This window comes from Drosophila willistoni, assembly GCF_018902025.1.
Source record: "Drosophila willistoni isolate 14030-0811.24 chromosome XR unlocalized genomic scaffold, UCI_dwil_1.1 Seg144, whole genome shotgun sequence".
Taxonomy (NCBI): Eukaryota; Metazoa; Arthropoda; class Insecta; order Diptera; family Drosophilidae; genus Drosophila; species Drosophila willistoni.
The window spans coordinates 2,228,930-2,254,514 of NW_025814057.1; the positions used below are offsets into that span (position 1 = coordinate 2,228,930).

The 25,585-nt window shown below is 37.6% G+C and overlaps 5 protein-coding genes and 1 long non-coding RNA gene across 7 annotated transcripts; 4 read left to right on the forward strand and 2 right to left on the reverse strand.

Moving 5' to 3' along the window:
* Positions 1-4,873: 4,873 nt before the first annotated feature.
* LOC6638680 (xenotropic and polytropic retrovirus receptor 1) lies at positions 4,874-16,196 on the reverse strand. Its single transcript, XM_002062386.4, has 10 exons — positions 15,991-16,196; positions 15,803-15,931; positions 15,516-15,723; positions 8,670-8,762; positions 8,099-8,605; positions 6,540-7,728; positions 6,094-6,288; positions 5,666-5,835; positions 5,241-5,483; positions 4,874-5,174 (listed from the first exon to the last, which is right to left on the reverse strand). The coding sequence occupies exons 5-10, from the start codon at positions 8,165-8,167 to the stop codon at positions 5,010-5,012; spliced, it is 2,031 nt and encodes a 676-aa protein (XP_002062422.1). The 5' UTR covers positions 8,168-8,605; positions 8,670-8,762; positions 15,516-15,723; positions 15,803-15,931; positions 15,991-16,196; the 3' UTR covers positions 4,874-5,009.
* Positions 9,822-10,427, forward strand: LOC124460717. The gene is made up of 3 exons (XR_006954733.1): positions 9,822-9,928; positions 9,991-10,109; positions 10,218-10,427. It is a non-coding gene; the product is annotated as an uncharacterized LOC124460717 (long non-coding RNA).
* On the forward strand, positions 10,480-12,154 carry LOC6638679 (motile sperm domain-containing protein 2). The gene is made up of 4 exons (XM_002062385.4): positions 10,480-10,556; positions 10,681-11,319; positions 11,382-11,867; positions 11,942-12,154. Exons 2-4 carry the CDS (start codon positions 11,232-11,234, stop codon positions 12,091-12,093), a joined length of 726 nt encoding a protein of 241 aa, XP_002062421.1. The 5' UTR covers positions 10,480-10,556; positions 10,681-11,231; the 3' UTR covers positions 12,094-12,154.
* On the forward strand, positions 12,405-18,720 carry LOC6638678 (motile sperm domain-containing protein 2). Of its 2 annotated transcripts, XM_023181749.2 has the most exons (7): positions 12,704-12,901; positions 13,588-14,073; positions 14,136-14,395; positions 16,847-16,934; positions 17,324-17,424; positions 17,494-17,850; positions 17,923-18,720. In XM_023181749.2, the coding sequence occupies exons 1-7, from the start codon at positions 12,811-12,813 to the stop codon at positions 18,103-18,105; spliced, it is 1,566 nt and encodes a 521-aa protein (XP_023037517.1). In that variant the 5' UTR covers positions 12,704-12,810; the 3' UTR covers positions 18,106-18,720. The 2 variants fall into 2 exon arrangements, with proteins under 2 accessions (XP_023037518.1, XP_023037517.1); XM_023181750.2 differs by lacking the exons at positions 16,847-16,934; positions 17,324-17,424; positions 17,494-17,850; positions 17,923-18,720 and adding an exon at positions 15,221-15,763 and having other exon boundaries at positions 12,405-12,901.
* Positions 18,721-18,905: 185 nt separating this feature from the next.
* LOC6638677 (regulator of chromosome condensation) lies at positions 18,906-21,320 on the reverse strand. The gene is made up of 3 exons (XM_002062383.4): positions 21,157-21,320; positions 20,370-21,069; positions 18,906-20,241 (listed from the first exon to the last, which is right to left on the reverse strand). The coding sequence occupies exons 2-3, from the start codon at positions 21,031-21,033 to the stop codon at positions 19,457-19,459; spliced, it is 1,449 nt and encodes a 482-aa protein (XP_002062419.1). The 5' UTR covers positions 21,034-21,069; positions 21,157-21,320; the 3' UTR covers positions 18,906-19,456.
* A 444-nt stretch (positions 21,321-21,764) lies between these two features.
* On the forward strand, positions 21,765-24,819 carry LOC6639271 (transcriptional repressor CTCF). The gene is made up of 4 exons (XM_002062382.4): positions 21,765-21,928; positions 22,105-22,582; positions 22,638-24,502; positions 24,578-24,819. Exons 2-4 carry the CDS (start codon positions 22,105-22,107, stop codon positions 24,677-24,679), a joined length of 2,445 nt encoding a protein of 814 aa, XP_002062418.3. The 5' UTR covers positions 21,765-21,928; the 3' UTR covers positions 24,680-24,819.
* The last annotated feature ends 766 nt before the right edge of the window (positions 24,820-25,585 follow it).

A 25,585-nucleotide genomic window follows, 5' to 3' on the forward strand; every position in this document is an offset into this window, starting at 1 on the left:
TATTTTCTTTTGCCTTTTAAGATAAGAAATGAAATTGTTTTTGTAGGCTTTTTTTTTTTTTGGTGACTAGTTATAAACAAAAGAGGGGAAAAAATATATTCATATCATTGTCGCCCTTTTTTGATGGCCTTTGGCATCGGTGGACCATGGTGACCGTAAGGCATTAGATAAGTGAGTTTCATCCTTTTTTTTTTTTTTGTTGGCAATGAATGTTTTTTATGAGCTCACGTCGAAGGATAAGTTGGTTGGTTGGTTGGTTGAAGAGGCGGGGGGTAAGTGGGTAGACTTTTGTATGTGGGCTGTGTTATTATTATATATATGCCATCATTTAGCCACGTTTAATTTTTGAACCAACCAACCAACCACCAACAACAGAAAGAAAACAGCACACAGAGATGAGTTTTACTTTGATAAGCATTTTTTGCTTTTGACTTTTCTTCCATCTCCTCTCCATCTACCGCGGGGCGAATTGATAAAGGCTTGTTTTTCTGCTCAAAATGTGTGTGTTTTCCTTCCCTTCATTTTGTTGCCTTTGACAGATGAAAGTGTCGGTTTGGTTGTTGTATGTAACCAGGGATTTTGCAACCATAAAAGCATGGTTCGCCTTGCCATTCTAACCTATATTTCAGCTCCTTTCCAAGTCCTTTCTTTTTCTCTTACTTCCATCAAAACTTTAAGCCTTTAACATGTGTGTAAGTGGAACTGATTTTCTGATTTTTCCTTTTTTTCCAGAGCAGCAGAAGGAAAAGCAACTCTGATGACAAGTGCTGCTACTTTTCCGGCAGACTATTTGAGGCTGTCAAAGCAGATTTCCATTGATTTGATAGAACCAAACCGAGACCAAACACCACCCCTCCCTCCCCACAGCCAAAGAAACACACTCCAATCGAATGTTAAAATGCGACAATGTTTTCGTTGCTGACAAGCTCTTACAGTTCCAGTTTCTGTATCTTGCTCACGACATTAGAAAATGTTGTAATAAATCTGTCAGCTCCCCTTGCCACAGTGCGTATACGCAACAATTTGTTGGCACTAGAAAACTTTGTTTTTTTTATTTTTGTGTTTAACGCAAAAATAAAGCTCCAATTAAATTGCAACCGCTCTTTCGATTTATTCTAATTGCCTTAAAGTTCAATAGGAGACTTCTATATAAGTCCATTAGTTGCAGTTGCATCTTCCCTTTCCATCTGCATAAGGTGATTAATGAATGAACTAGATTCTCTTATAGATTAAAATAACAATAGAATTGCGAAATGCAAAGCAAACTTGAAGTTGAACAATGCAAATACGAGTTGAGAATGAAAGGGATGAGAGATAGAGCAAGAGAGAGGAAGTGTGAGAGAGAGAGAGAGTTAAATAAAGGCGATTAACAACAAATTTGGCATCTCTGATATTAAGCATATTGTATTTACTATACACAAAGCTTTCTCATTATTTTGAATGTAAATTTTGAAGATGAATCTTTAAAATCAGAATTCCATGGCTTACACATTAAGTGGGACTTAAAACTTTAAGCAGCTTAAATGCTGATTAGGAAAATTATAAAACGTAGTGAACTTCTTTTCATTCGCATCGAAATCAACAGAAAAATCTATAAGTGTATAAGTGGAAAAATGTTATTGTTACTACAAAAATTTCTATAGATAATAAGCAGCTTAAGCTGAATGAAACTTTAATGGCTTTCTGTTTGTCAAGTGAAATTCAATATGTTCTGTTTGCCCAGCCACATTGAAAAATCAATTAAATCTGTCATTTTATCCAATCATTTATCATCACTTATGTCTGATGGATGGTAAATTGATTTTTATACAGAATATGAAATTAAATTTATCTTTATTTCTGCCCTGAATCAAACGTTTTCCACTTCACAATGCCATTGACCAAACTGCTTAATATGCGTGAGCATCATTTTTTTTTTGGTTTTTGACAACTTTTACGTTTCTTTTCTTTTTGTTTTTATTATTTTTTAATATTTTATCAGCTTCTGTTTTGGGGGCAATGTAATAATGCAATGGAAAGAAAACAAGTTGGGTGTTTTAATGAAAATTGACGGAATTCGACTTTAATCTAGTTAATATTGTCAAATTGACTTGACATGCCATGGACGATAAGATTTACGAAATCCATATGGCATAAAGGCACTTTAAGCTAATCTTGGACATTGATAAGTTGGCTATAAGAAAACGAACACAACGGAAATTACTTAACAATGTGTCTTTCTCTCTCTTGCTCTTGCTCTCCTCCCTCTTTTAATGGGTCATATTTAAATGTTAAAATCATATTCCATTATTGCATAATTTGCGACATTTATTTTCCTCTTTTTTTTTTTTGGTGTTTTTTGTTGTCGGTGGCAAGTGCAAATAACCCGACAATAAATCATTCAATGTGTGTGTATATTCATTCATTCATTCATTCATCAATCAATCAATAAACATTAGCAGCTGTGTCTCTTCTGCCCTTTGGGTAAACAGCTCAAAACCCTAAGCACTTAAGACCAACATTTTTAAATAGAAAACAAAAAAAAAAAAAAGTGCTTTACCTTGCAAAAGATACTGTTATCGATGTGATAAGCTTATAGATTTAGATTTGGACTTTGCATAACCGTAAAAATATCTATATACCAGCTACCTACAAATTTTGTATTCAATGTCAGTAGCTTCGCAAACCAATAATAAAATGTACCTACAAACACTTAAATACATATATATATATATGTATGTATATATGTTTGTATATATGTATAAGTAACGTGAGAGCTATCTTGCACGATTTTCACCATGACAACAATCAAGCAAAATATAAAACGAAACACCAATTATTTTTAGCCAAATATTAGAAATTGAAACTTTTGCCGATTTACCAAAGTTTTCTTACCCTGTAAATAATGTCCTATAACAAAAGCTATACAAAGCTCGAAGACAGGAGTCGTCTGATCCAAAGTATATACTATACTAGGTAGATAATACACGTACTAAAAAGGCTTGTGGATACTATAATAAATTATGAAGGTAGACATGACAATTTTTTCATTTTCTTAAGGGGTTACATCTAGTTAGAAGTTCTCAAAAATGAGGTTTTTCAAAATTTTTTCCTGAGAAAACTTCTGAATTTATTATTTTAAGCATTTGTACATATATTATGGTAAATATGAAGAGTATTTAAAAATTTTTTATTTGTCAAAATAACAGTTTTTAAAGCTGCTACAGCAGATCTCCTGGAACCCCTTTTAGAGAAGGCATTTTACGGTGACCACTATATCTCTGAAGTGGACTACTGGAAAAAACTAAACGGATTTCGTTAAAGTAATGTATAATCTTGTAATTAATCAAAGGAATAAGCAAAAAAAAAATTTTTGACAAAATGGCGGATTCTCAAAAAAAAAAATCTATTATTTGCCATAATTTTGGCGTTAAATTGTGTATAAAAAAAACAATTTTTATCGTTAATAAAAAAGCTTCGATTAAGTACTAGAAAATATAGTTTAGAAGCCTGTGTAAAAATTTAAGATGAATCGGTTCAGCCGTTTCTGAGAAATCTTGGTCACCGACTTTCAAAACACAGTTTTGAGAAAGACAAGGTTAAAGTTTTAAAGCGACTTTAAAATGCACTGACGCGTCGTTACAATTATGCGTGTAACTTCAAAAATAATCGTCGGATTGACTTGAAATTTTTAGAGTGTATACTTAAATACATGTACATTACAAAAAAGGAAAACAAAAAGTTCGATTTTTTGAAAATTCTAACTAGATGTAACCCCTTAAATTGATTTCCATTTTCATGATTAACAACGGCAATTTACCATTGCCAAAGGATGTGAAGGCTTTGGCTTCCAGGCGAGACCAAACTTTACCAAATCTATGACCGATTCTCATTGAAGAACTTGGCTGGAGTCTACTCATTCTAGGGAAACTTCAAAATTATTCAATGTCAGATAGCAGAATCATTTCTCTAATTTCTGTGTAACATTAAGATTGTTTGTTAGTAGAGACTAGTTAATTCAAACTGGTGGTTAGGAAATTGCAAATCTAATCTTATAGAATATGGATTAAAATTAACATTTGACACTCGTATCTCTTGTAGTCTAAAGTACTTTTTAGAAAACCGCTTAAAAAGGGTATTAAAAACTATAAGGAAACATTCATAGCTTCAACTTTTGTCGAATGTAAAGAGGGAAGAAACTCATTTTGCTATATACATATATATATATACCCTCTTTTACATATATATATATATATATACATATGTCTAGCTCTTTACAATGACAAAGTCTACTTAAACTTTTGTTCAGGCTTCTGGGGGTAAACAGTAAAAGTCAAGAGAAACTTTTATATTATGTTTTACCTTGATGAGTGAGGCGAAAATTTGGTGTTTAAAGTCGCAGTCAATGGACGTGGTTTGGTTTGATTTTCATTTTCATTTTGTTTAAAACAAATTATTTAAAATGTTTGCAAAAGTTGTGTATTTATGTTAAGAGGGTGGGGGGGGACACAGACGAAGGTGTCGAAAAGGTGTCCTCTGACTAAATGCACACGCACAAAATGTCAACGAAATAAAATGGAAAGTATATGATGGCTTTACGATAAAATAAACACATTCGGCACGTCCTACACATTGGCATCATCATCGGCAACAACAACAACAACAACCATCCGCCTACCTGCCTAGCTACCAATGTATGTATATAGAACCAGTAGTCACATCATTTGGCCATATTGTCCGCTCCTCTGCACAGTTCAATCGAATTGAATCGGAAATGTACCTAGTTACATAATCACAATTCATTGGAGTAGAAAGAGCACACACACACTAAAACACCCACACACACTCACCACCCACTAAAAACTTTTATCGAATGTAAAATTATAATGCCTTTTCATTTGTTTATTCAACGTATGTATAACAATTTTAGTTTAGTGTTTGTTGTTTAACTATTATTTTAATTAATATGGACTCTTCGTTTTTATGTGCTCCTTATATGGGTATGGATATTTATCAAATATCCACATCAGCTACCCGCATAGATCCTCTATGGATTCACCCTGAAGTAGCAAACGCTGCAATTGTTGCTCCTGCTTATTGTTATTTTTCTTTGTGGCCGATTTGCCGCCAGCGGCTTTGCCACGTCGTCGATTTATCACCCCATCCGTTTCGTCCATCATTCGTAGAATTGTTGTCTGTCCCCAAAGGAAGAGCGGGATATAGAAATAGAAGAGGAAGGTTTCTGTGCGGTCGCGTCTTACCTGATCTGAACAATCCATTGGGGCAACAGATATATCACGTACTGCCCTAAATTTACCTACATTATTTAAATGCTCATTCTCTAAACGAAAATAATTCCAAATGAAACGGCGAAAAACCTCCAAGGGACTTAAAATGGTCATCATGACATCTCCTTCAATGTAGCCAGCCTCAATTAGACTCATGGATAGAGTCCAACTAAAGCGCAAAATTAAATCCTCAATTATGCCGAAATAGTAGAACCACTGTAAGATACAACAGCAAAGAGCAGAGAAGAGCAGAGCAGAGTGTGTGTGTGTGTGTGGGTGGGTGTATGTAAGTTAATGAATGCGAATGAAAGATTGTTTTACGTGCCATTTCAAGCAAATATTTATAGCGGCCATTAGTCTTGTGGAATACCCCGCCCCCCCTTTCGACCACAACTCACCGTCGATGAATAAACGATTTCCTCACGCAAGAATCGATTGTCGCCCGCCTTCGAATCGAATAGACCCCAGTCCATTTTGATATCCCAAGTGTATGCATAACAGGATGAGAAAATGGCTGCTGTAATCCAGCAATAGAACCATGGATTCTCTTTGGATAGTGGATACGTTTCTAATAGAATTCAAGACAAAGGGAGAGAGAGGCAGAGAGAGAGAGAAAGAGACAGAGTGTGGGAAAGGAAATTGCGTGTTATTATTATGTGCGGCTCAATAAAATTAACATGAATTTGCGGTTGTCATACGAAATGAATGAGAGGACCAAAACACTAATTGGCACTGAACTATAAACAACACGTGTGTATGTGGAGTGAAATGGAATAAGAGAATCCCTCTATTATGACCACCACGCCCCTTACCCACATGTACTTACCCGTTGTTGTATGATACTTATGCGCAAATATGACCACAAAAAATGATGTAGCATATTTTGCCGCATTCACCAGATGCGGAAAGGCTTCCTTTGTATCACGATATCGCCGTATGCATTGTGCGAAACGAAAATAGGCAGGCATAATGGCCACAATGGGATGCAATAAGGATACATATTCCACACAATGATTGCCAGCTGAAAACAAAAAACAAAAACAAAAACAAAATACATATAATTAATCTTTTAGACCATATAAAGGCATTGACGGGGATCTAGGGCTAGGGCTGAAATGAGAGGGGGGAAGTGAAAACTTTGCCCCATCTTTATTATTTCTTTGAAGAAACATATTCCTGGACTGCTTATTGCATACTTTAGGGGACAAAGCTTTCCCTCTCAATTTCACGCGAGGATTTTTGAGTTCTGTTTTTATGGATCTATTCACTTACCTTTGCCAGCCTTATGCCATGTGGGATTTCGTCCAAAGAAACATATCAGAAACGGTATGTCCAAAAATGCCGGAACCATGCTATTCAATTGGTCAGCTAACCAGAAATCAGCAAAATTAACAAAACAAAATGGAGCCATTAATACACGACTCACAACACGTATTGCCCAATATCTGGCCTCATGATGGAACGTTTTGGTTGGATTAAGTAAGAAGGCCGCCATCAGGGTATATAGAAACAATGGGGCTGCATATTGAGGTATGCCCAGGGGATCACAAAAGATATAGCTTAGCACACAGCAAGCCCATATGACACCAAACACCGATGCAATTTCCATAATGTTCTGCTCAGACAGATGATTACGCGGATCTAGTTCGAAGATTAACACATGATTCACACCCGATGACCGCCAACCGTAGACATTGACGCCCCAAAGGAAAAGGCATTCGATAAGTAAAAATGGTGCACGAAACATGCGCATACCAACACGCCAATTTTCACCGAATCCATAGAACATAGCGGCTATAATCACCGTGATGAAGAGCACAACGAATGCCCCCGAAAAGAGACCAACTTTGAATGTGGTCCATGGACTCTGTTGTTCGCCCAGCGGTGGTACTCGCAATCTCTTCATGGCTCTTTGCCTATCACCGCCCTCGATGTCTTGGGTAACAGCCTGTTCGGTCTCTTGGATCAAACGATCGATATCTTTGTTGGTATAGAAATGTGCTGCTTCTACATGATCGGTGCGCCAACGTGCCCCATAGTCGACACTCAATAATTTATCGTGTTTCTTGAGTATCTTGCGAAAACCGGTGAAATTTAGATTCTGATAGTTTTGCAGCAATATGAGACCCAAATAGAATTCACTAAATGCCAATTTGAGATCCTGAATTTTACGTGCCGGCACATTTTTCTTGCCCAATGGCGTGCGACGTTTCCAGGCCGGTTGTTTCTTTAAATGCCCCAATTCCAATGCTTCGGTTAGCTCACTACGCAACGAACCATATTTACGTGTTGCTTCTGCCATCTTCTCCGAGTAGAAAGTATTTATTTTGGCCAATTCCTTATCGCAATAATGGAAGAATTCCTCGTCAAATTTGGCAAAATATCGTGTTAACATCTCACGATCAACTAATTCGGCGGATGGTGATTGTTCGATGGCTGCATACAGCATGGCTTTCATTTCCTACATGGAATGAGAAAGAACAACTCTTTAATTTCTCTCAATGTACTCTGTGGTGGAGAGGGGGTGGACGGGGAGACGGGAGGGTTACTCCTCTTACTCTCTAATCCCAAAAACGAAGATTTGTTTACGTTTCAGGGTAGCAAAACAAAAATATGCCGTTAGCTTCAAGGCGCCTGCGTCAAATGTTTTATGTTTGCCGCTCGAGCTTTTTAGTCCATCAGCTGTCTTGGCATACGGCAACAAAAAAGCTTTGCATACACTTTTCGATTTTGTATCTATAAGATACATACATACATACGTACATATATTTTTCCCACACATTTTTAGTTTTTTTCTTTCAGTTTTTTGCTTTTCGTTTCGTTCGATTTACCTCATAGTTTATGTATTGCTTACGCCACTCGGGCGTTATGTGCGCCGTTAAATGCTCGGCAAATTTCATTGTTGCTGGTATTATGAATTGTCCTTTTTTTTTGGTTTCAGTCAGAGTGGACAAATCTTTGAGATCTTTCTTTCCACTGGCTTCTGCGTCTGGGCAAGGACGCACGTTTTTCACCCGTAAACAATACAAACACAACTGCGGCCAGGCGAAAGTTCTTCATGTGCGTTTGGTCCAAAAAGGCAAATTGGAGGCAGGCAGGCGGCATGAAAAGCTTTCAAATATATGTTAATGTCATTCATTTTGTTATTGTCCTCTCATTGCCATTTCTCTTCTCCTTCTCTCTCTCTCTCGCTCTCCGTCTATGTGTCTCTTCATCCATCTATTTACGTCTCTTCTTTCTAGCTCTCTCTTGTACCATATTTTTCAATGTCAACAATAAACAAACTCAGATGATGCTGGAAGCCATCATCAACCACTGGTTGGTTGTTGGTCGGAATGCTATAAAAGTAAATGGAACGAGGATCAAGGTTAATTTGACTTGACCAAATGTTTCTGGGCTTACCTTGCGTATACGTAATGCTCTTTTTTTAACTCTTTCAGAACTTTCAGACCTTTTTTTAAGAGCATTTTCACAATTCTTATGCACACAAATATCCTTTAAATAAAGACGAGAATATTTAAAACTTTGCACAAATTAAATTGAAAACAAGCTTTAAGGGGTTACGCCACCCCAAAAAAAAAAAACATTTTTTTTTTTTTGGCTCGAAAAATCCAAAAAATACATCATATCGGTATTCGAATTAGTTCCGAAGTTACAGCGTTTAGAAGTGAGCGCGGCCGAGTCGGCCCCGACGCGGTAAATTTTTTCTTTTGCGTTTTTCTCGAAACTACTTTTTTTGAACCGGGGTGTCAAATATCTCCGAATCTACTGGACCGATTTGGCTTAAATTTTTACCACATATTCTTTACAGGGTGTCCGCTGTTTGTTGGGTATCCGCCCACGTAGTTTTTTTTGATTTAAGGTTCTGTTTGGAAGTTATGAATTTTTTTAGCCAAAAATGTTCTCCGAAAAAGAGCGTTTTTTGTTCAAACAGCCTCCATTTTGCCAAAAAAAATCCTAAGTGGGCGGATAGCCATAGCCTTCCTAAATAACAAGATTTTTTTTTTTGGATTTTTCGGGTGATGTTTAGCCGAGAAATTTGACACCCCACCTGCAAGGATTTACAAATCATGGTGGCACTTGCCGGCCCATATCTCCGCCATTTTGTTAAAAAAAAATTTTTTTTTTCAATAAATATTCTTTAAAGTACCCTCAATCTGTGTATAATAAAAGTTTTATCCTAAATTGTATACTGGCCGCACAGCAATAATTCATTCTTTCACCTGTTCTTTGGACCTCAGGGGTGGCGTTAACCCCTTAAATAAAGAGGAGAATATTTCAAACTTTGCACAAATTAAATTGAAAAACCAGTTTTTTTTATTGAAAACAAAGCTTTAAAGTTATAAATTTCATTAGGATACTTTGAAAATTCTTCTGAATTTATGAGGAAGTGGCACATACTTTAAAAACAGGAAAAAGCTAAATTGATGACTCATGATCCTTGTATGGCATATGGCTAGATCAATTTGGCTGTTAATCCAGATCAGTAATCTATATAGTTTATATGTTTGAAAACTCATTTGATATGTCATTCTACAAGCAATAAATTCAAATTGTGACACTATGACTTTTAAAAATCACCTAAAATTTAACTCATTTAGAGTTAGAGGGCACATCTAGTGATTACACGTGCAAACTTTTATGGGATTTAAGCCCCTCAGGTGAGATTTTGTTGTCAACAATATATATTGAACAATCAATATATATATATTTATATATTCAGTCAAAAGTCTAAGTTGCCATGGCTCCCCAAATTTGAAATCATTTCGCAGTTGTATATGAAATATAGCCAAATTATGAGCAGAATCAAATATATACTTATTATCGGGGAACTACCATAACGTAAGTTTATTGAATATTAGAATAGAATTATTTCTATTTTATTAACTATAAATAAGTTTATATTTGTATTCTCTTTTGAAACTTGTTTTCCTTATGATACATTTGTAGCTTCTTCATGCTGATTCACTACTAATTGGGACAAAACAAACCCCCAACCCGTTGGCATTACTTATACCCATTTTTTTTTGTGTGATCTTTGAACAAAGCCAAATTGATCCATAAATAATACAAAATAATTATTATGTACAAATTTTTGCTTATGGATCGAGTAGTCTGAAACCAAAATCTAGCAATCTGTCTAATAAAAGAGTAAAAAAAAAAAAAAAAAAAACAAAAGCAAAAATAAAAAACAAATCAATTTTTCCTAAAGTTTGAATATACATATACAACAAGACCATAAACAAAATAATGCCAAGCCTGCCAGTGGGTCGTTGTTATCGCAATTGAGTGAGTTCCATATATCCCCCCCCTTGCCGAGCTCTTTGTCTATCCTCCACCGACTCTTCCTCACCGTGTGTGTGTAGTATTTTTTGTTGTTTTTCATTTTATTTCATTTTATTATTGATTAAAGAACCAGCCACATCAGAGACGAAACGTCAGGGGGCAACACCAGCAGCAGCAACAACAACAACAACGTCGACATCCACATCAGCATTAGCTCATTGCCCTCCCCTGCCCCCCGCACTCCCTCCACCCAAACACACAACCGCATTGAGTCATTTACATGATCGCTTCAGCAGTGCAGAGAGGAGAGGGGGGTAACAACTAAAACCGGAGCACATGTTGTATGTGAAGTGAAGAGCAGCGGAACGAGCACTTGAGAAGCATTTCTGGCCGGTCTGGCTGTCAGTTAATGATTAGCCCGCCTACTGGCAAGTCAAAATCCAGATTCAACAACGACAACGTTTCAAGTGATACTTCGGTTGCAGTTGTTGTTGGTGCTTTTTCATATACATTTTATCACATTCTCCACTGATAAGAGAGACGGTTAAACGCCGGTGATATTGTTTCTTTTCCGCAATAAGTTGTGTGTGTACGGTTTTTGTGGCTTTTTTTTTGATATAAATCCGTGGCAAACGTTTATTTGGTGTTCATTCACATTGAAGATTTCCAAGTAGCAAAATGCCTAAAGGTAAAGTTCCTACAGCTGAGCAGATTAGCGAAGTAAAGACCGCTATACTGAAGAAATTGGAAACGGAACCGCCAGCAGGTAAGTGGAGAAGAACTGACCTAAGGATTTGACCCCCGACTTGACTTCCGCTGTCTATGTAGATCCCTTCCATCCAAATGATCTGAAGCGCATTAACGATAATGATCTCTGGATTGCCTCCCTATTGGAGGCCTACGATCTGGATGTCGAGAAATGCATCAAGAGGCTCTGGGAGAATTTGGCTTGGCGCAAAAGCTACGGCGTTTGGGATATCAATGAAACGAATGTGAACCAAGAATTCTTACACGATGGCCAAATCTATGTGCACAACAAGGATAAGGAGGGCAAACCATTGCTGATCCTTAGCCTAAAGAAGCATACAAAGAGCCAAAATCTAGACGAACTTTTGCGTGTCATCGTTTACTGGGTGGAGCGTGTTCAACGCGAATCCTATTTGGAAAAGTTGACCATATTCATGGATATGACTGGAGCTGGCCTAAGCAACATGGATTTGGACTTTATCAAGGGCATAATTGGTCTATTCGAGACAAAATACCCAAATGCTCCCAACTATATTCTTGTTCATGAATTGCCCTTCTTGCTAAATGGTGAGTTTTGCAGAAAGTTTCCCGCCCCCCAAGGAAATGGAAGTTTATTATTCTCCCCTTTTCCTTTTTCATAGCTGCCTTTAAAATAGTTAAAACCTTTATGCCAGCCGATGCATTGGAAATTCTACGTGTGACAACCAAGAAGAATATTGGTGAATTTGTTGATCCTGACAATTCCTTGAAATTGTGGGGCGGCAACGATGACTACGAGTACAAATTTGCCTAAACAATACCAAAAAACTGTATAAAAAAAAGTGTGTAAATAATACAATATTTATTGCCTGAAATAACTTGGAGTTATATATTTTTGTTGTGCATGTGTGTGTGTGTGTGTGTGTGTGTGTTCATTTTTTTTTTGTGTTTTGTTTTTTAGGCTTGAGCTCAACTTAAAAGCTTCAGCGAATGTGAAAGCTTGAAAGTTACGCGTTTTTTTTTTGTTTTTTGTTTTTGCACCGCTCTTTATTGAAATGCACAAAGCGTTCTATTGCACCAGGTGGAGAGTGGGTGAGAGCGAGAGAGACAGAGAGAGAGAGCCAGGTAATAGTGCTCCATATAAACCCACGACGACTATGTACGCCCCTTGACTACATAACGAACAAACGAACGATCAATCGATCGAGCTATCGGGGCTACTACACCGTTAGTCAAGTCAAAAATAACAATAAAAAAAACCGTCAGTTGGCCCGAGGAGCTTGTACCAAGCACTTGAATATTGCGCGTAGAAAACAATCTAATCAAGCTAAAACATTGTTGTACCTGGAAACTTTAGCGCTATTCTTGTCAGTGAAAGTGGATTATCGATTAGACCTATAAAAAACCAAAAAAAAACACACACAAAACGATAACGTTTTGGTAGTTTGGAATTTGCCTGTTGCTTGCTCGCTTGTGGCCATTTGATTTCTATAATAACCATCCATCATTCAATCAAACTATCCTCTGCACCATGGGCATTAAGGTCAAGGAGCCTACACCAGGCCAAATCGAGGAATTGCGGCAAAAGTTCAATACTAAATATGCTGCCACACCGCCAGCAGGTAAGAGTAGACATTATTCAAGGAAATCCTAGAGGAGAAGTGTATCTAACAAACTGAACTTTGTCAACCAGAAATATCTAAATATCTCTACTCATCTATTCGGCTATGACATAGCTACAAACAAATTGCTCACACATAAAGCAAAACGAAAAAAATTGCTTATCGTTTTGCGGATATAAACAAAACTAGTGACTACATATAGTAGATATATATATGTACGTATGTGTATACTATATAGATATTCATATAGACAATGGGTAGGTAATCGCAACCCAATGACAAATTGAACTTGAGTGTTTAAACTTGAACTTGAGCCGTTTTGACTGCTACCAGAAAACTGAAAAAAAAGGTGTGAGAGCATTTTGTGTGTCGAGGGTAAAGGTTAATGGTTAAGGAAACACTTTTAGTTTATTTATGTATCTAATCAATAATTTGAGTTGAGTTCATTTGCTAAGCATTTTGGCATTTAAGTAGCCATTATTGAAAAATGATATTTACTCATTCAAAAATCTGAGTCTTATGAAATGAATGTTCTAAAATGTTCAATAAAATCTTAATCTTATCGATATTCAATATTAACTTACACTATTAGATTAGAAATCGTTTCGAAGTTAGATCTTAGTGGAAGGTTTATCGATAAGAACAATTTTTTCAATGTAATTTACAATTTATGGTTTTTTTTTCAGTACCCTTCCATTCTGTTGATATTGATCGCATACGGAACGATCATGTTTGGTTGCAACGTTTCTTGGAAATGCACGATCTGGACATGGAGGTATCCATGACTAAACTCTGGGAGACATGCACATGGCGGCAATCGTATGGAGCCAACGATTTGGATGAGAAGCAATTGAATCAGGAGTATTTAAAAGAAGGCTCCATTTTTGTGCATAGCAAGGACTTGGATGGCAAACCATTGTTGATATTTCGTGTTAAACTGCATAGCAAATCAAAGAACTTGGATGAGTTAATACGCATCGTTGTCTATTGGGTGGAGAGAGTGCAAAGGGAACAGCATTTGGTGCAATTGACCATATTCTTTGATATGTCTGGAACGGGTTTAGCCACCATGGATTTGGATTTCGTCAAACGTATTGTGGAAACATTCAAAATGTATTATCCCAATACATTGAATTATATATTGGTCTATGAGCTGGCTTGGGTTCTAAATGGTAAGATTGTCAAGTTGAACCAATTTGAAAGTAATTTACATTTGTGTGTGTTTTGTTTTTAGCTGCATTTAAGGTTATTAAAACTTTGCTACCACCGCGGGCTGTTGAGATTTTGAAAATGACATCGAAAAAGGATATCAACCAATATATAGCCAAGGACAATTGTCTGGCCAGTTGGGGTGGCACGGATAACTATGAGTTTAGCTTTGTGGCCGAAACTAAACGTAACAAACCACAGGTAGCTGCTGCCAATGCCGGTGCCAACGATGAACAACAACAACAACAACAACAATTTGCACAAAGTCAAGGCATGGACAAAAAGGTAAGTTAACTGTATATAGCCTCCTTTAGTGTCCAGTGGCTTGGGCGTGTTTTGTTTGACAGAGGTTTTCTGTTTTTTTTTTACCGTTTCCTAATTGGTTTTCGCTAACACGCAATGATGATGAGCCTCCTCCTAACCATACATACACATACATATATACATATATATTCTTCTAGCCATAATTGATTCACATTTTTAGTGTGTATTGATTTAGGGTGCGCTGCTGTGGTGCTTGCGTGTCCTATTCGTCTCTATGTGTGTGTGTGTGTGTCCGTCCCCAGTGTGTGGTCCGCTCCTTAATAATAAAATAACTACATAAATGCACTGACAATTCCAATGAGAACCCTATTATATCAATATTTTTCGCAAAATATTAAGAAATTCCAACTTAAAGTTTATGTATTTCTAAAAACCCTGTCCTAATTGGGTGAAGGACTTCAATTTTCTAATTTTGCTCAGTGTATTTGTTGGCGCTATTTATAGTCATTTGTTTGACATATTGCTAAAACTTTCGTTTCCTTTTCCGTCACTGACCAATCTAGTGAAGCGCTTTGAAACCGTTGACCCGTAAAATGTAGAACACACACACACACACACTATTCATGGAATAAATTATAAATACATAATTCCCATTGCGAGAATTAATGGGGGAGCGGCAGACCGACACTGTGCATGAATATAGCGGAATGCGGGTACTATCATAAACCTACTACTTACATCCCCTACCTAAATCACACTCGCACACACACATTACAAAACATGCATACATACATTCATATCACTATATTCACTTTCCATTTGTGTTTTTGTTTTTTGTTCTTTCAGTTTCAATTCATTTTACATGCATCTTTAACAGCTGACAAAGAAGCTGATCGCTGAGAGCAACAACAATCAAACCATCTGTGTGTTAAAAGAGCGAGAGCGAGAGGGCGTGCGATAGTGAGAGTAAAAAAGTGTGTATGTGTGCGTGTGTGTTGCAAATGAACAGAGAGCTTTTAATACCCTTGCTGTGAATATCATATTATTTTTCAGAGCCAAATGTTAACTTACAGAACAAACGATCAGATAAATTAAATATAAATTTTCCCATCATGTTAATCATTAATATTTAAGGACAAACCTCTTGTATTGTATAGAGCCATTATAATGATGTTTGCTGTTTGTCAGAGTCCAAGCAGTCTTATGTAGGCAGTCACATACATACGTGGTCTTCATATAGACACGGCAAGGGTATACCAACGTCGGCATGCCGAATGTAGTTAGTCCTTATGTTTGTGTTTGCCTCTGGTGTGCTTTTTTTGTTAGTTGTCTTTCCACATTGACGCGAACTAGTCAAATTAAAAAAGAATCTCATGAAAAACGCCTATACATCTGATTTTTGTTTAACTAAATTTCTTTAATGCTTACGATTTATTAACAATTCGAAAAAGAATTGTTAAAGAAAGCTGAAACTGCATTCCATTTAATCGGCTGTTTAAAGTGATATTCAAATTCAACAATGCCCAGGGTAGGTGGCAATTGTTACAGTGTAAACCCCTACAAGTGGATCAGTTAATGTATTTGATCATATGTGCAAAGCCATGAATTTGTGATACCTTGTATTGCTGAGTTTACTGTATATGCGATCATGTGTCGTGCGAATGTGAAATTTATGCAAATTAATGCCAACTCAATTTTTGACCATCAATTTTAAAAGAGGTTTTCGCTTTTTGTACATCGACGCTGACCTGATTTGCGTATGCTTTTCATGCAAATAATTTAAATATTTGTTATATGCCGTCGTATTTAAAGTATATGTGGGTCATAAATGGTTCCATATTTTTGAACTGGCTCGTTTAATCGATCGATAACTTGACGTATTTATCGTATTGTATTTCATTGTTTTTCTGGTATTTTTGGTATGTGTCTTTCTGGTATTTCTGAGGCTTTTTAGTATTTTTGGTATGTGTCTTTCTGGCATTTCTGTTAATAAGTTAGCAAGCTAACAGTCAACTCAGACCCATAACAGAAGTATCCGTATCCAAAAGTCTGGGCAAAAGTCTGGATTAAAATCAAGATATATAAACATATATAAGAATATAACAATTTTGCCGCAATCCTGACTCCATTTAGCGTAAGATTAAAATATTTTTCCAGCATGATATAAGCAATTTATTTACTGCGCTTTAAAGTTTTAACATTTTGAATTCTAGGCCGGTAGACTTGACAAAGGCCAAAATCAAATCAATTTTTAACGAAATGACCTCAAGATATAAGTGGGTCCTTAGCTAAAGGGGTGCTCTTAGGAGTAGATACACTTGGGCACGTTTAACATGAAAGAGATTCTCATCTAATAGATGACATTAGGGTGGCGGAACATGGGGGATAGGGTGGGGTCATTTGACATCTTTTCATCTCTGCCTAACTATTATACTAATTTACAAATGTTCTTTTTACCTTCCCATCCATTAGGTACACTTTGCCAACACCGATACCATGGTGCTCAAGGAATCCAACATTGATGACAACATGCACACACCCTCAGATGATGAGCAATTAGGTGAAACGTAAATCTTATTTATCCCATAAGTAACAGAATTTCCCAAACGTTTAACTTCAAAAAAATTCATATAAACACATATATTCTCTTATCATCTCTTAACTTCGGTGGCAGGCACCTTTCGTTTTGAATTCCAAAGCACTTTGCTCATAGTGTCATTTGATATTTCAATTTAAATTCGAGTCGATTCGGGTTGACATTCCATTTTTTTTTTTTTGTCTAGTTATCCACATTCATACATATATACCATATGTACATCTAGTTTTCAACAAAATTTTTTGTATACAGATTTGAGGAGCAAAAAACACTGAAACAAAATTCCCCATAGTTCCGTGTTCCACGTGGTATTGGTTTTTCTAATTTTCGATTTTCGCGTTCCTTTAATTTAGCCATGTTGCAACCGGTACCAGCTGAATTTGTTAACTTTAATCAACAAAAGGAAGCCACATTGAAGCTAGTTTCCACTGCCAAAACACCAGTCAGTTATAAGGTAAGGACTCGGCATGTTAAATCCTCATTTTATATATGTATGTACATTTCTTGATCTCATCCATTGCAGATTCAAACCACATCGCCGGATAAGTTTCGTGTACGGCCACGATGCGGCGTATTGGATCCCCAAGAAGTCACCGAAATCAATATCTGGCTAAAGCAGGAACATACCTTGAGCGAAGAGAATAAGGATAAATTCTTGGTAATGGCCATGGCTATTCCACATAAATCTAGCAAGGATTGCAATGCTGCCGATATAGCCGAATTGTGGCGAAACAAACCCACAAGTTGTCCAGATATTGAGCAACACCGATTGGTTTGTCGCTTTCATGGTGCTGGTGTCAAAAGTTGTGGCGGTGCAATTAGCGATGATGGTGGTAATTCATTTGTGAATAAAGTTGATGACGGCAAAAATGCAGCAGCTGTAAGTCCATCCGACATCACATACTCTTCCCTTAATCCACTTATCCTTATCCATTTCGTTGTCTACTTACAGCTGAAGCTGCAGGCCCACATGACCTCCCGTACCCTAAAATTACAATATGTGATTGTGGCATTACTTGTGCTGCTGTGTGCTCTCCTCAGTGTGCTGATATATCAGCAGGGTTGTCATGATTTTGGCAGCATTACTGGTTCGGCTCCGAAAGGATCTGCATTTCCTTGCTCGAAACGTAAATAATATTTACTAAAGTCTAGCAATTTAACCGATCAGGAGAACAAGGGGAATGCTGGGTATAATGATAATAATGAGGATGATGATAATAACATGGAAGGCACTGCCAGACATAATCAAAACAACTATAATGCCAACAACAACAACAATAACAATTATTTCAATTGCGCCTGCAAGGACCATGGCGATAATGATAATGATGATTGTATCGAGGAATTTTCCATACTTTTAAGCCAAATGCAACAGCAGCTGCATGAACAACAACAGCAACAACAACAACAACAACAACAACATCAACATAACTATAACGACCAATTAATGGGTGGAGGTGTGGCTAACGGTGGCCATTTATTGGGTCTTATGGCCTTGACGCGAAAATTTGCCAGGGTATTGCTTTGTCTAACCCTAATATGCGGCATATTATATGTGAGCTACTATTTGGGAAGTCAAACGGAAACAGGAGAGGAGAACAGGAACCGCAGTCGTCTAAACCACATTGCCTGATATATATATGTATATATAATATATATACATATATTTATATATCTCTATATATAGGAGTGTGTGTACAAGATGTTTCGACTTTATTATAAAATAGACATAAAAAATTTAGAGTCCGTATTTTATTGTTTCTATTTCTACATATATATATATATTTTCTTAGTTTTTTTTTTTTTTTTTTTCTTAAACAAATCTGATATATTCCAACAAATTGATTCTCCCACTGTTCGCCTATCTTATATATAAATATATATATATTCGTATATTTATACATAAATTGTAATGAATCTAGAAAAAAAAGTTGATTAGTTTGTAAATAAATCTCATTAGACATTTCATTATTCTCATCAAAAACAAAACAAAAACAAATAACATAACTTGGGGATTTGTGTGTGTGTGTTATAAGCATATAGTAGTTGGTATTCCTTAAATCGGTATATACAAACAACCGAAGCAGATACCCTATTTTTTTTTGTATTTTTCTTATACACTATTTATAAACTAATTCTAAAGATTCCCTCAACTCTTCAAATGGAACCTCGGCCGCCTGACTAAATGAAGAAAAAGAAAATCGGGCAAATTATAGATGTATACACACATATATGTATACGGATAATCTGACAACCGAATTCTGTTTTCTTTGTTAAAGTGTAACCGAAACTTGAAATCGGTTGTTGGGCGGAGCGGTCTGTGGTTACGGTTATGCTATCTAAACTATTAATTTAAATTTTTTCTAGAGTTAAACATTTTTTAAAGAGAAAATTGAAAAGTAAGCGTAAAGTTGAAACGAATTATTTGACTTCATGGGTATAGGCTGTAGCTGATGTTGTTGTAGTCAAAGAAAATGGATATAGACTTAAGCCTTGAGCTTCTTGGGTCCACGTTTGGCAGGACCACGCTTCTTGGCCCCTACTTCAGCTGCTGCGTCTTCCTTTTTGACATCTTGGGGCGGAACAACATCATCTGCCTCGGCGGCGGCGGCGGCAGCTGTTTCCTTTTTCTTTGCTGCTGCTGTTTTCTTCTTTGGAACATTTTCCTTTTGCTCCTCTTGCTGATCAACTTCAACCAAGAATATACTATGCTGCCCGCCACCATCAGCCATTAGGATACGTTTCTCCGATGTGGCCTTGCTTTGCACTAAAACTGGCTCTAGCTCATCCTCACCATCGCCGACGCCCAGCTGATTGTTAGAGCCCATGCCCCATGAATAAAGTTTGCCATCCTCAGCAATGGCATATGAGCAGCATTCACCACAGCCGACATAGATCAACTTTGACTTCATCTTTGGCACTTCAGTCAATTTGCTAACCACCTCTTTGACATCACCGAGACCCAAGCGGCCATATTCCGGCCGGCCAACAACCAAGCAACGCAAATCATCGTCCAACAACAAAGTGTGATGCTGACCGCCAGATATTTGACGGATATGCTTGAGGTCTGTCTTAACTGGCAGCAGGACGCGTTCGACTTCCTTGTCGTGGGCCAACTGCCAGTAGTTATTGAGGCCCACAGCCCAAATTGTGTTGGTAATGGATTCACGCAAAAATGTGCAATAATTTGTTGCCCAAATGGCTTCAATTGGCTTGGATCGTTTGATGATCAATTGATCAGGACGCAAAAGATCACGTTTGCCGCGACGACCTTAAAACAAAGTTAGTTACAAATTTTAGTTCAAAAATTACAAGGGGAAGTTTTAGCTAAAGATCGGCAAATCGATAAACGAATGAAACAATGCATTTGTGAATGATTAAATGTGTGTTCTGACTTACCTTCACCCGATACGGATCGCTCGGAAATACGGCCCAGCTGACCTTGCTCAGCACATCCCACTGTATAGACTTTGCCGCTGTTGGTCAATATAACCAAATGGTCAGCTCCAGAAGCAATGCTGACACAAATGGTGCCCTCCAGGAGATTAATCGGCATTCGTTTGTTGCCATCGATCGTAAGGCCCATGTTGCCATGCGAGTCGCGGAACGAGCCCCAGGCAAATACACGTCCATCTTCCAGCAGACAAGCTGAATGTGAGTCGCCAGCTGATATTTTTAAGGCCTTGCCGGGCAAATCAATCAATCCCGGTGAAGATTCACTGCCCTCCTCGGTGGTATCACGTCCCAATGCGCCCTCATCGTTGCAGCCGAACGAGTAAATTTCGCCAGAATTGGTAAGCACTAAATTGTGCATGCCGCCAGCACAAATGTCTACTGGATGAGCAATGGTTTCTAGTGGAGTCAAACGCTTGCGCTCCATGATGTCCTCGCCGAGGCCCAATTGTCCGGTGTCACCGGTGCCGCAGACCAACACCTTGCCAACGATGTGACGCCGACTTGGCAATTCCAAATGGAAAGGTACGCGCGATCGTTTGGCCTGTGGAGGCTTTGCCTCAACGGCATCGGCATTGTTATTATTAGATAGCGCCTTGCGTTTTGGCATTTTTCACTTTTTATTCTTTTGCTGGTTACAGAAAATCTGCGAAATAAACAAAATTAAAGGTTATGGACGCCTCTTGGGTGGTATGCAATGTTGTTGATGATGCCACAACTGGCGGTTATTTACCAATGGAAGTATGACGCACGTGTTTATAACTCGATGGCGATGCTAATTCTTCAATGGTTTTTCGGCGAATGAAAAATGTTTAAAGCCTGTAAGCTAATCGAAATGATAAACCGGGATTCGCGTTCACCAATGTACATATGTATAGAAATGCGCGGGAAGTACTAAACAGTTATCGATATCACCTCTTTTTGCAGCTCTGCAGGCCACGATTGTTGAGACCAGCGACAACCCTCTAGTGATGAATAAAAAATAGCGATATTTTCCAAATATCGGCAATAATAAATACAATATAACTTTCAAGGTAAAAAAAACTTTACACTACAGATAACGTAAATACATTCGAATATTTTATTTACGAATAGAAGTATACAATGACTTTTTGTGATAAGGCTATTCCGAGTTATCAATAAGTTTAACGCTATTCAATAATATGTTTTTGGATCCACAACTAATCTTTTGTGTTACAATACCAAACCTTTTAATAGCAAATCATCATTATATAGGTAAACAAGCATTATAAAAGAAAACCATGAAAAAACAAATTTTGTATACCAATATCGATATAATCTTGTTGTCATCACTAGTTTACAGCTAGAGATGGTACAAGCCAGATGTCGCCATCTTTTAATTAAAATTACGCAAAATGGCCTCTGACGGAAAATGTTTGCACTAAAATAATAAAGAGGCAAATAAAAAACTACAACTCAATTGCGTTAAGTTAAGACAATTGTACGCCATCTGAATATCAATCTGGTGAGGGACACTGATTACGGTAAGTAAAAGAAACTCAATTAAACTGCTGTTAGAACGGGTGAGAAATCAATAGACGCCCCTTAACCGTATACCCGCCTGAGGTCGCATCACAGCAAATTGGCCGCTGTGGGTCGCCACTTAATGTTGATCTGATCTGATCCAAAATAATAATAATAAGGCTCCTCGTTTCTCCAGATGTCCAAACATAGGCGTGCCGAGCAATCTGGGAACATACAATCCTTTTTAAATAACATCCATAAAGAAATCGTCGACGGCCAAGATGGACAAGGCCAAAGGGGGAAGCATAAAGTACTTAAATCGGTGAAGGCCAAGGATTATGAAGAATACGAAGACTATGAAGTCGATTTGGATGCTATAAATGAAGTGACTGAAATGGACCAGGAAGAACCAAGTGTCGCGGAGGAGTATATAGAAGAGGAGGAGGTAGAGGAGGAAGATGATGATGACGATGAGGATAAATATTTTATAGACGATGAAGGAAACTGCTATATCAAAACCACTCCGAAAAAGCAATTGGAACTGAAAAAGAAACTCGAAAAGAAAGCCAAGCTACAGCAACAACAACCACCAAGCCGATTGACCCGCTCCAAAACTGTCACTGTGGCAGCTGCTGTTACCAAATCAAAACCAACAACAACAGCGCCGACTAAAGGTAAGGATAAATATACCACTCAAAACATTAATCGCCAATCGCTTTGTTTCTATAGCCATTAAACTGCGTCCAGCACAAACTTCACCGAAACGAGCTTTGCCCAGCAAGAACATAACCGCAGTCAGTGTACGTCCAGCAGGAGTAAAACAGAATGCATCCAACAAGCGGGTTGTAGCACCGCCACCAGCACCCGCAGTAGCCGATGAAGAGATATTGCCCGATGATGATGACAATGTGGTAGAAGAACTAATTGAGGAATACATTGATGACTTCAATGATTCGAAACCCACAAAAGTTGAAATCAATCCCGATGATGAGGTCTATCAATTCGAGGATGAACAAAATATGGATGATCAATCGAATAATACACAAACACTTGATTTCATAGATTCGGGCAAACAATACAAATTGAAGCCAGCTGAACCAAATATGTCAGTTGGTGCCAGTAAAACAAACAACAAAGCCGAAATGGTCACGAAAATTGGCCATAAGTTTTCCTGCTCACAATGCGATTATACCACAAACCGTAAATATCTGATCACACGGCACTGTCTGATCCATGACGATGAATATGGTTTTAAGTGTTCGATATGCGAGCGTGGATTCAAAACGAATGCTGGCCTGGTGAATCACATGAACACGCATATGGGTAAAAAACCGCATAAATGCAAATACTGTGAGCGAGCATTTACCACAAGCGGCGAACTGATTCGGCATACGCGCTATAAGCACACCAAAGAGAAGCCACATAAATGCACCGAATGCAGTTATGCCAGCGTCGAGTTGACCAAATTGAGACGGCACATGACCTGTCATACTGGCGAACGTCCTTATCAGTGCCCACATTGTACTTATGCCTCGCAGGATATGTTCAAACTGAAGCGACACAGTGTCATACATACGGGAGAGAAGAACTATGTATGTGATATATGCCAGGCGCGTTTCACACAATCCAATTCGCTGAAGGCGCACAAATTGATCCACAGTGTCGTCGACAAACCAGTGTTCCAGTGTGAACTATGCCCCACAACATGCGGCCGTCGAGCCGATTTGCGTAATCATGTGGCCAATATGCATACGGAGCAAGAAAAGCCCTTCGAATGTAAACGCTGTGGCCAGCAATTAGCGGATCGGTATCACTATAAACTGCATATTAAGTCCCATGAGGGTGAGAAATGTTTCCGTTGTACATTCTGTAGCTATGCCTCGGTGTCGGCCCGACATTTGGAGTCCCATATGCGAGTCCATTTGAATGTGAAACCATTCAAGTGTACCAAATGTCCACAAACGTTTCGTCAGCAGCCGTTATTGAAACGACACATAAATCTCGTCCATGATGATGAATATCAACCGCCTCCGCCACGCCAGAAGCTGCATTCGTGTCCCAGTTGTCCACGTATTTTCACCCACAAGGGTAATCTGATGCGCCACATGGAGATACACGACGATTCGGTAAATGCTCAAGAGGAGAAGCTTAAATTGAAAATGGGTCGCAATTTGAGAATCAAACCAGATGGCACTGTGATCAACATCGAAGGAGGAGGGAACACACATGAAGAAATCGATGATGACGATGGTGGAGCGATGGAAGCAAATGAGGAAGATAATCTAGAATATACTAATGAGATGGAGAACTTGGATTACATTGAAGAGGAAGTTGAGGTGATGGACAAGCCGTTGCCTGTTATCAACAAGCAGCCAATCATTATAAATCGTAGCCTAAAAAGTAAATCGGATAGCAAAGCTTATCATCAAATCAAAGAGGAGCGATCTGAGACGCAAGAGTTCACGGTCAAAGTGCAAGATGAGAATGGTCAATTGGTTGTAGTCGAATTGGTTAAAAGTAACGATGACGAGGTGGTAGTGAAACGGGAACCAAAAAACATAATGGTCAATGAAGATAATTGCTTTGGTTTTGAGGTAAGTGAAACTTTGGCCCTCCATCTACTAAATTGCATCCCAAACTAAACTGTAATCTCTTTATTTTTCCCCTAGGAGGACAATGAGGAAGATGGTGAAGACAATGTTGATACTCACGCCTATGAGGATGCGGCGGAGCTCTTTCATCTAATGGATATGATTGAGCAAGATGCCTAAGAGTAAATCATCCAACATTATGAAAATCTGTACACATATACGAATACACACATACATACATAACTTATGTAACGGCATAGTATAAGGCAACATTTGTTAATCGTCAAATTCCAAAATAAAAAGTTGTACTTTTTAAAATAGATGTTTAAACTAACCGATCTTTGTATATCGCAACACACGAGTGTACCCAAAGGATCTAGGGCTGTAAAATGATGGAAACTGTGGCCCCAAAAGTATGCAATTGTATAAATAATTCTGGAATTCGATTCCCATTGTGAAGAAATTTAGCTCATTTCACTGCTAATTGCATTTTGTTTCCCTCTTGCTATCTCTTTTCAGTTCAAAATACAAGCAACAATAGGACTTTGTTTGTTTTTTGTTTGGCATAAATACAATATTTATTTAAATACATATTACAAGGTTTTCTGTTTCGGTTTGTGTGTTGTAAGACAATATAATGATAGTATATAGTAAGTGTATATGTATATATATATATATATTTATATGTATATAGGCTAAATGTTAGGTGCTTAGCAATTGTTGCTTATTAATTTTGTTTTTAATATTTTTTTTTTTTGGCTGCATTTTAAATTCTTGGCTATTTTCATTCTTCCTTCCCTTGCTTATGTTTAAACGTTTCTTTTTTGTTTTTTTTTTTGTTCTTCTACCTTAAAATGTTTGTTTTTTCTTCATATATTCTTTAAGATTTGTATTTCCTTCTCTTCTCACCTCATCAGTGTTTGAATCTTCAGCATTTCCTATTACTTTTTCGCCCGCCGTGTGTATAACTACAATAAAAATATATATTTATATATATATAGATATATATATATACTTTAGGTGGTGCAATGTGCAAAAAATCCTGCTGTGCAGTGCATCATTTTGTTTTATCAATATTTTAATATA

Excerpts from the sequence above, each read along its gene's own strand:
- LOC6638677 (XM_002062383.4), bottom strand. The coding sequence starts at position 21,033 with ATGCCAAAACGCAAGGCGCTATCTAATAATAACAATGCCGATGCCGTT. Across the intron at positions 20,242-20,369 it reads GCGATCCGTATCGGGTGAAG|GTCGTCGCGGCAAACGTGAT; the intron begins GTAAGTCAGAAC and ends CTTTGTTTTAAG.
- LOC6638679 (XM_002062385.4), top strand. The coding sequence starts at position 11,232 with ATGCCTAAAGGTAAAGTTCCTACAGCTGAGCAGATTAGCGAAGTAAAG. Across the intron at positions 11,320-11,381 it reads GGAAACGGAACCGCCAGCAG|ATCCCTTCCATCCAAATGAT; the intron begins GTAAGTGGAGAA and ends CTGTCTATGTAG. Across the intron at positions 11,868-11,941 it reads ATTGCCCTTCTTGCTAAATG|CTGCCTTTAAAATAGTTAAA; the intron begins GTGAGTTTTGCA and ends CCTTTTTCATAG.
- LOC6639271 (XM_002062382.4), top strand. The coding sequence starts at position 22,105 with ATGTCCAAACATAGGCGTGCCGAGCAATCTGGGAACATACAATCCTTT. Across the intron at positions 22,583-22,637 it reads AACAACAGCGCCGACTAAAG|CCATTAAACTGCGTCCAGCA; the intron begins GTAAGGATAAAT and ends TTGTTTCTATAG. Across the intron at positions 24,503-24,577 it reads ATAATTGCTTTGGTTTTGAG|GAGGACAATGAGGAAGATGG; the intron begins GTAAGTGAAACT and ends TTTTTCCCCTAG.
- LOC6638678 (XM_023181749.2), top strand. The coding sequence starts at position 12,811 with ATGGGCATTAAGGTCAAGGAGCCTACACCAGGCCAAATCGAGGAATTG. Across the intron at positions 12,902-13,587 it reads TGCTGCCACACCGCCAGCAG|TACCCTTCCATTCTGTTGAT; the intron begins GTAAGAGTAGAC and ends TTTTTTTTTCAG. Across the intron at positions 17,851-17,922 it reads ACGGCAAAAATGCAGCAGCT|CTGAAGCTGCAGGCCCACAT; the intron begins GTAAGTCCATCC and ends GTCTACTTACAG.
- LOC6638680 (XM_002062386.4), bottom strand. The coding sequence starts at position 8,167 with ATGAAATTTGCCGAGCATTTAACGGCGCACATAACGCCCGAGTGGCGT. Across the intron at positions 5,836-6,093 it reads TAAGTATCATACAACAACGG|AAACGTATCCACTATCCAAA; the intron begins GTAAGTACATGT and ends GAATTCTATTAG. Across the intron at positions 5,175-5,240 it reads CAATGGATTGTTCAGATCAG|ACAACAATTCTACGAATGAT; the intron begins GTAAGACGCGAC and ends CTTTGGGGACAG.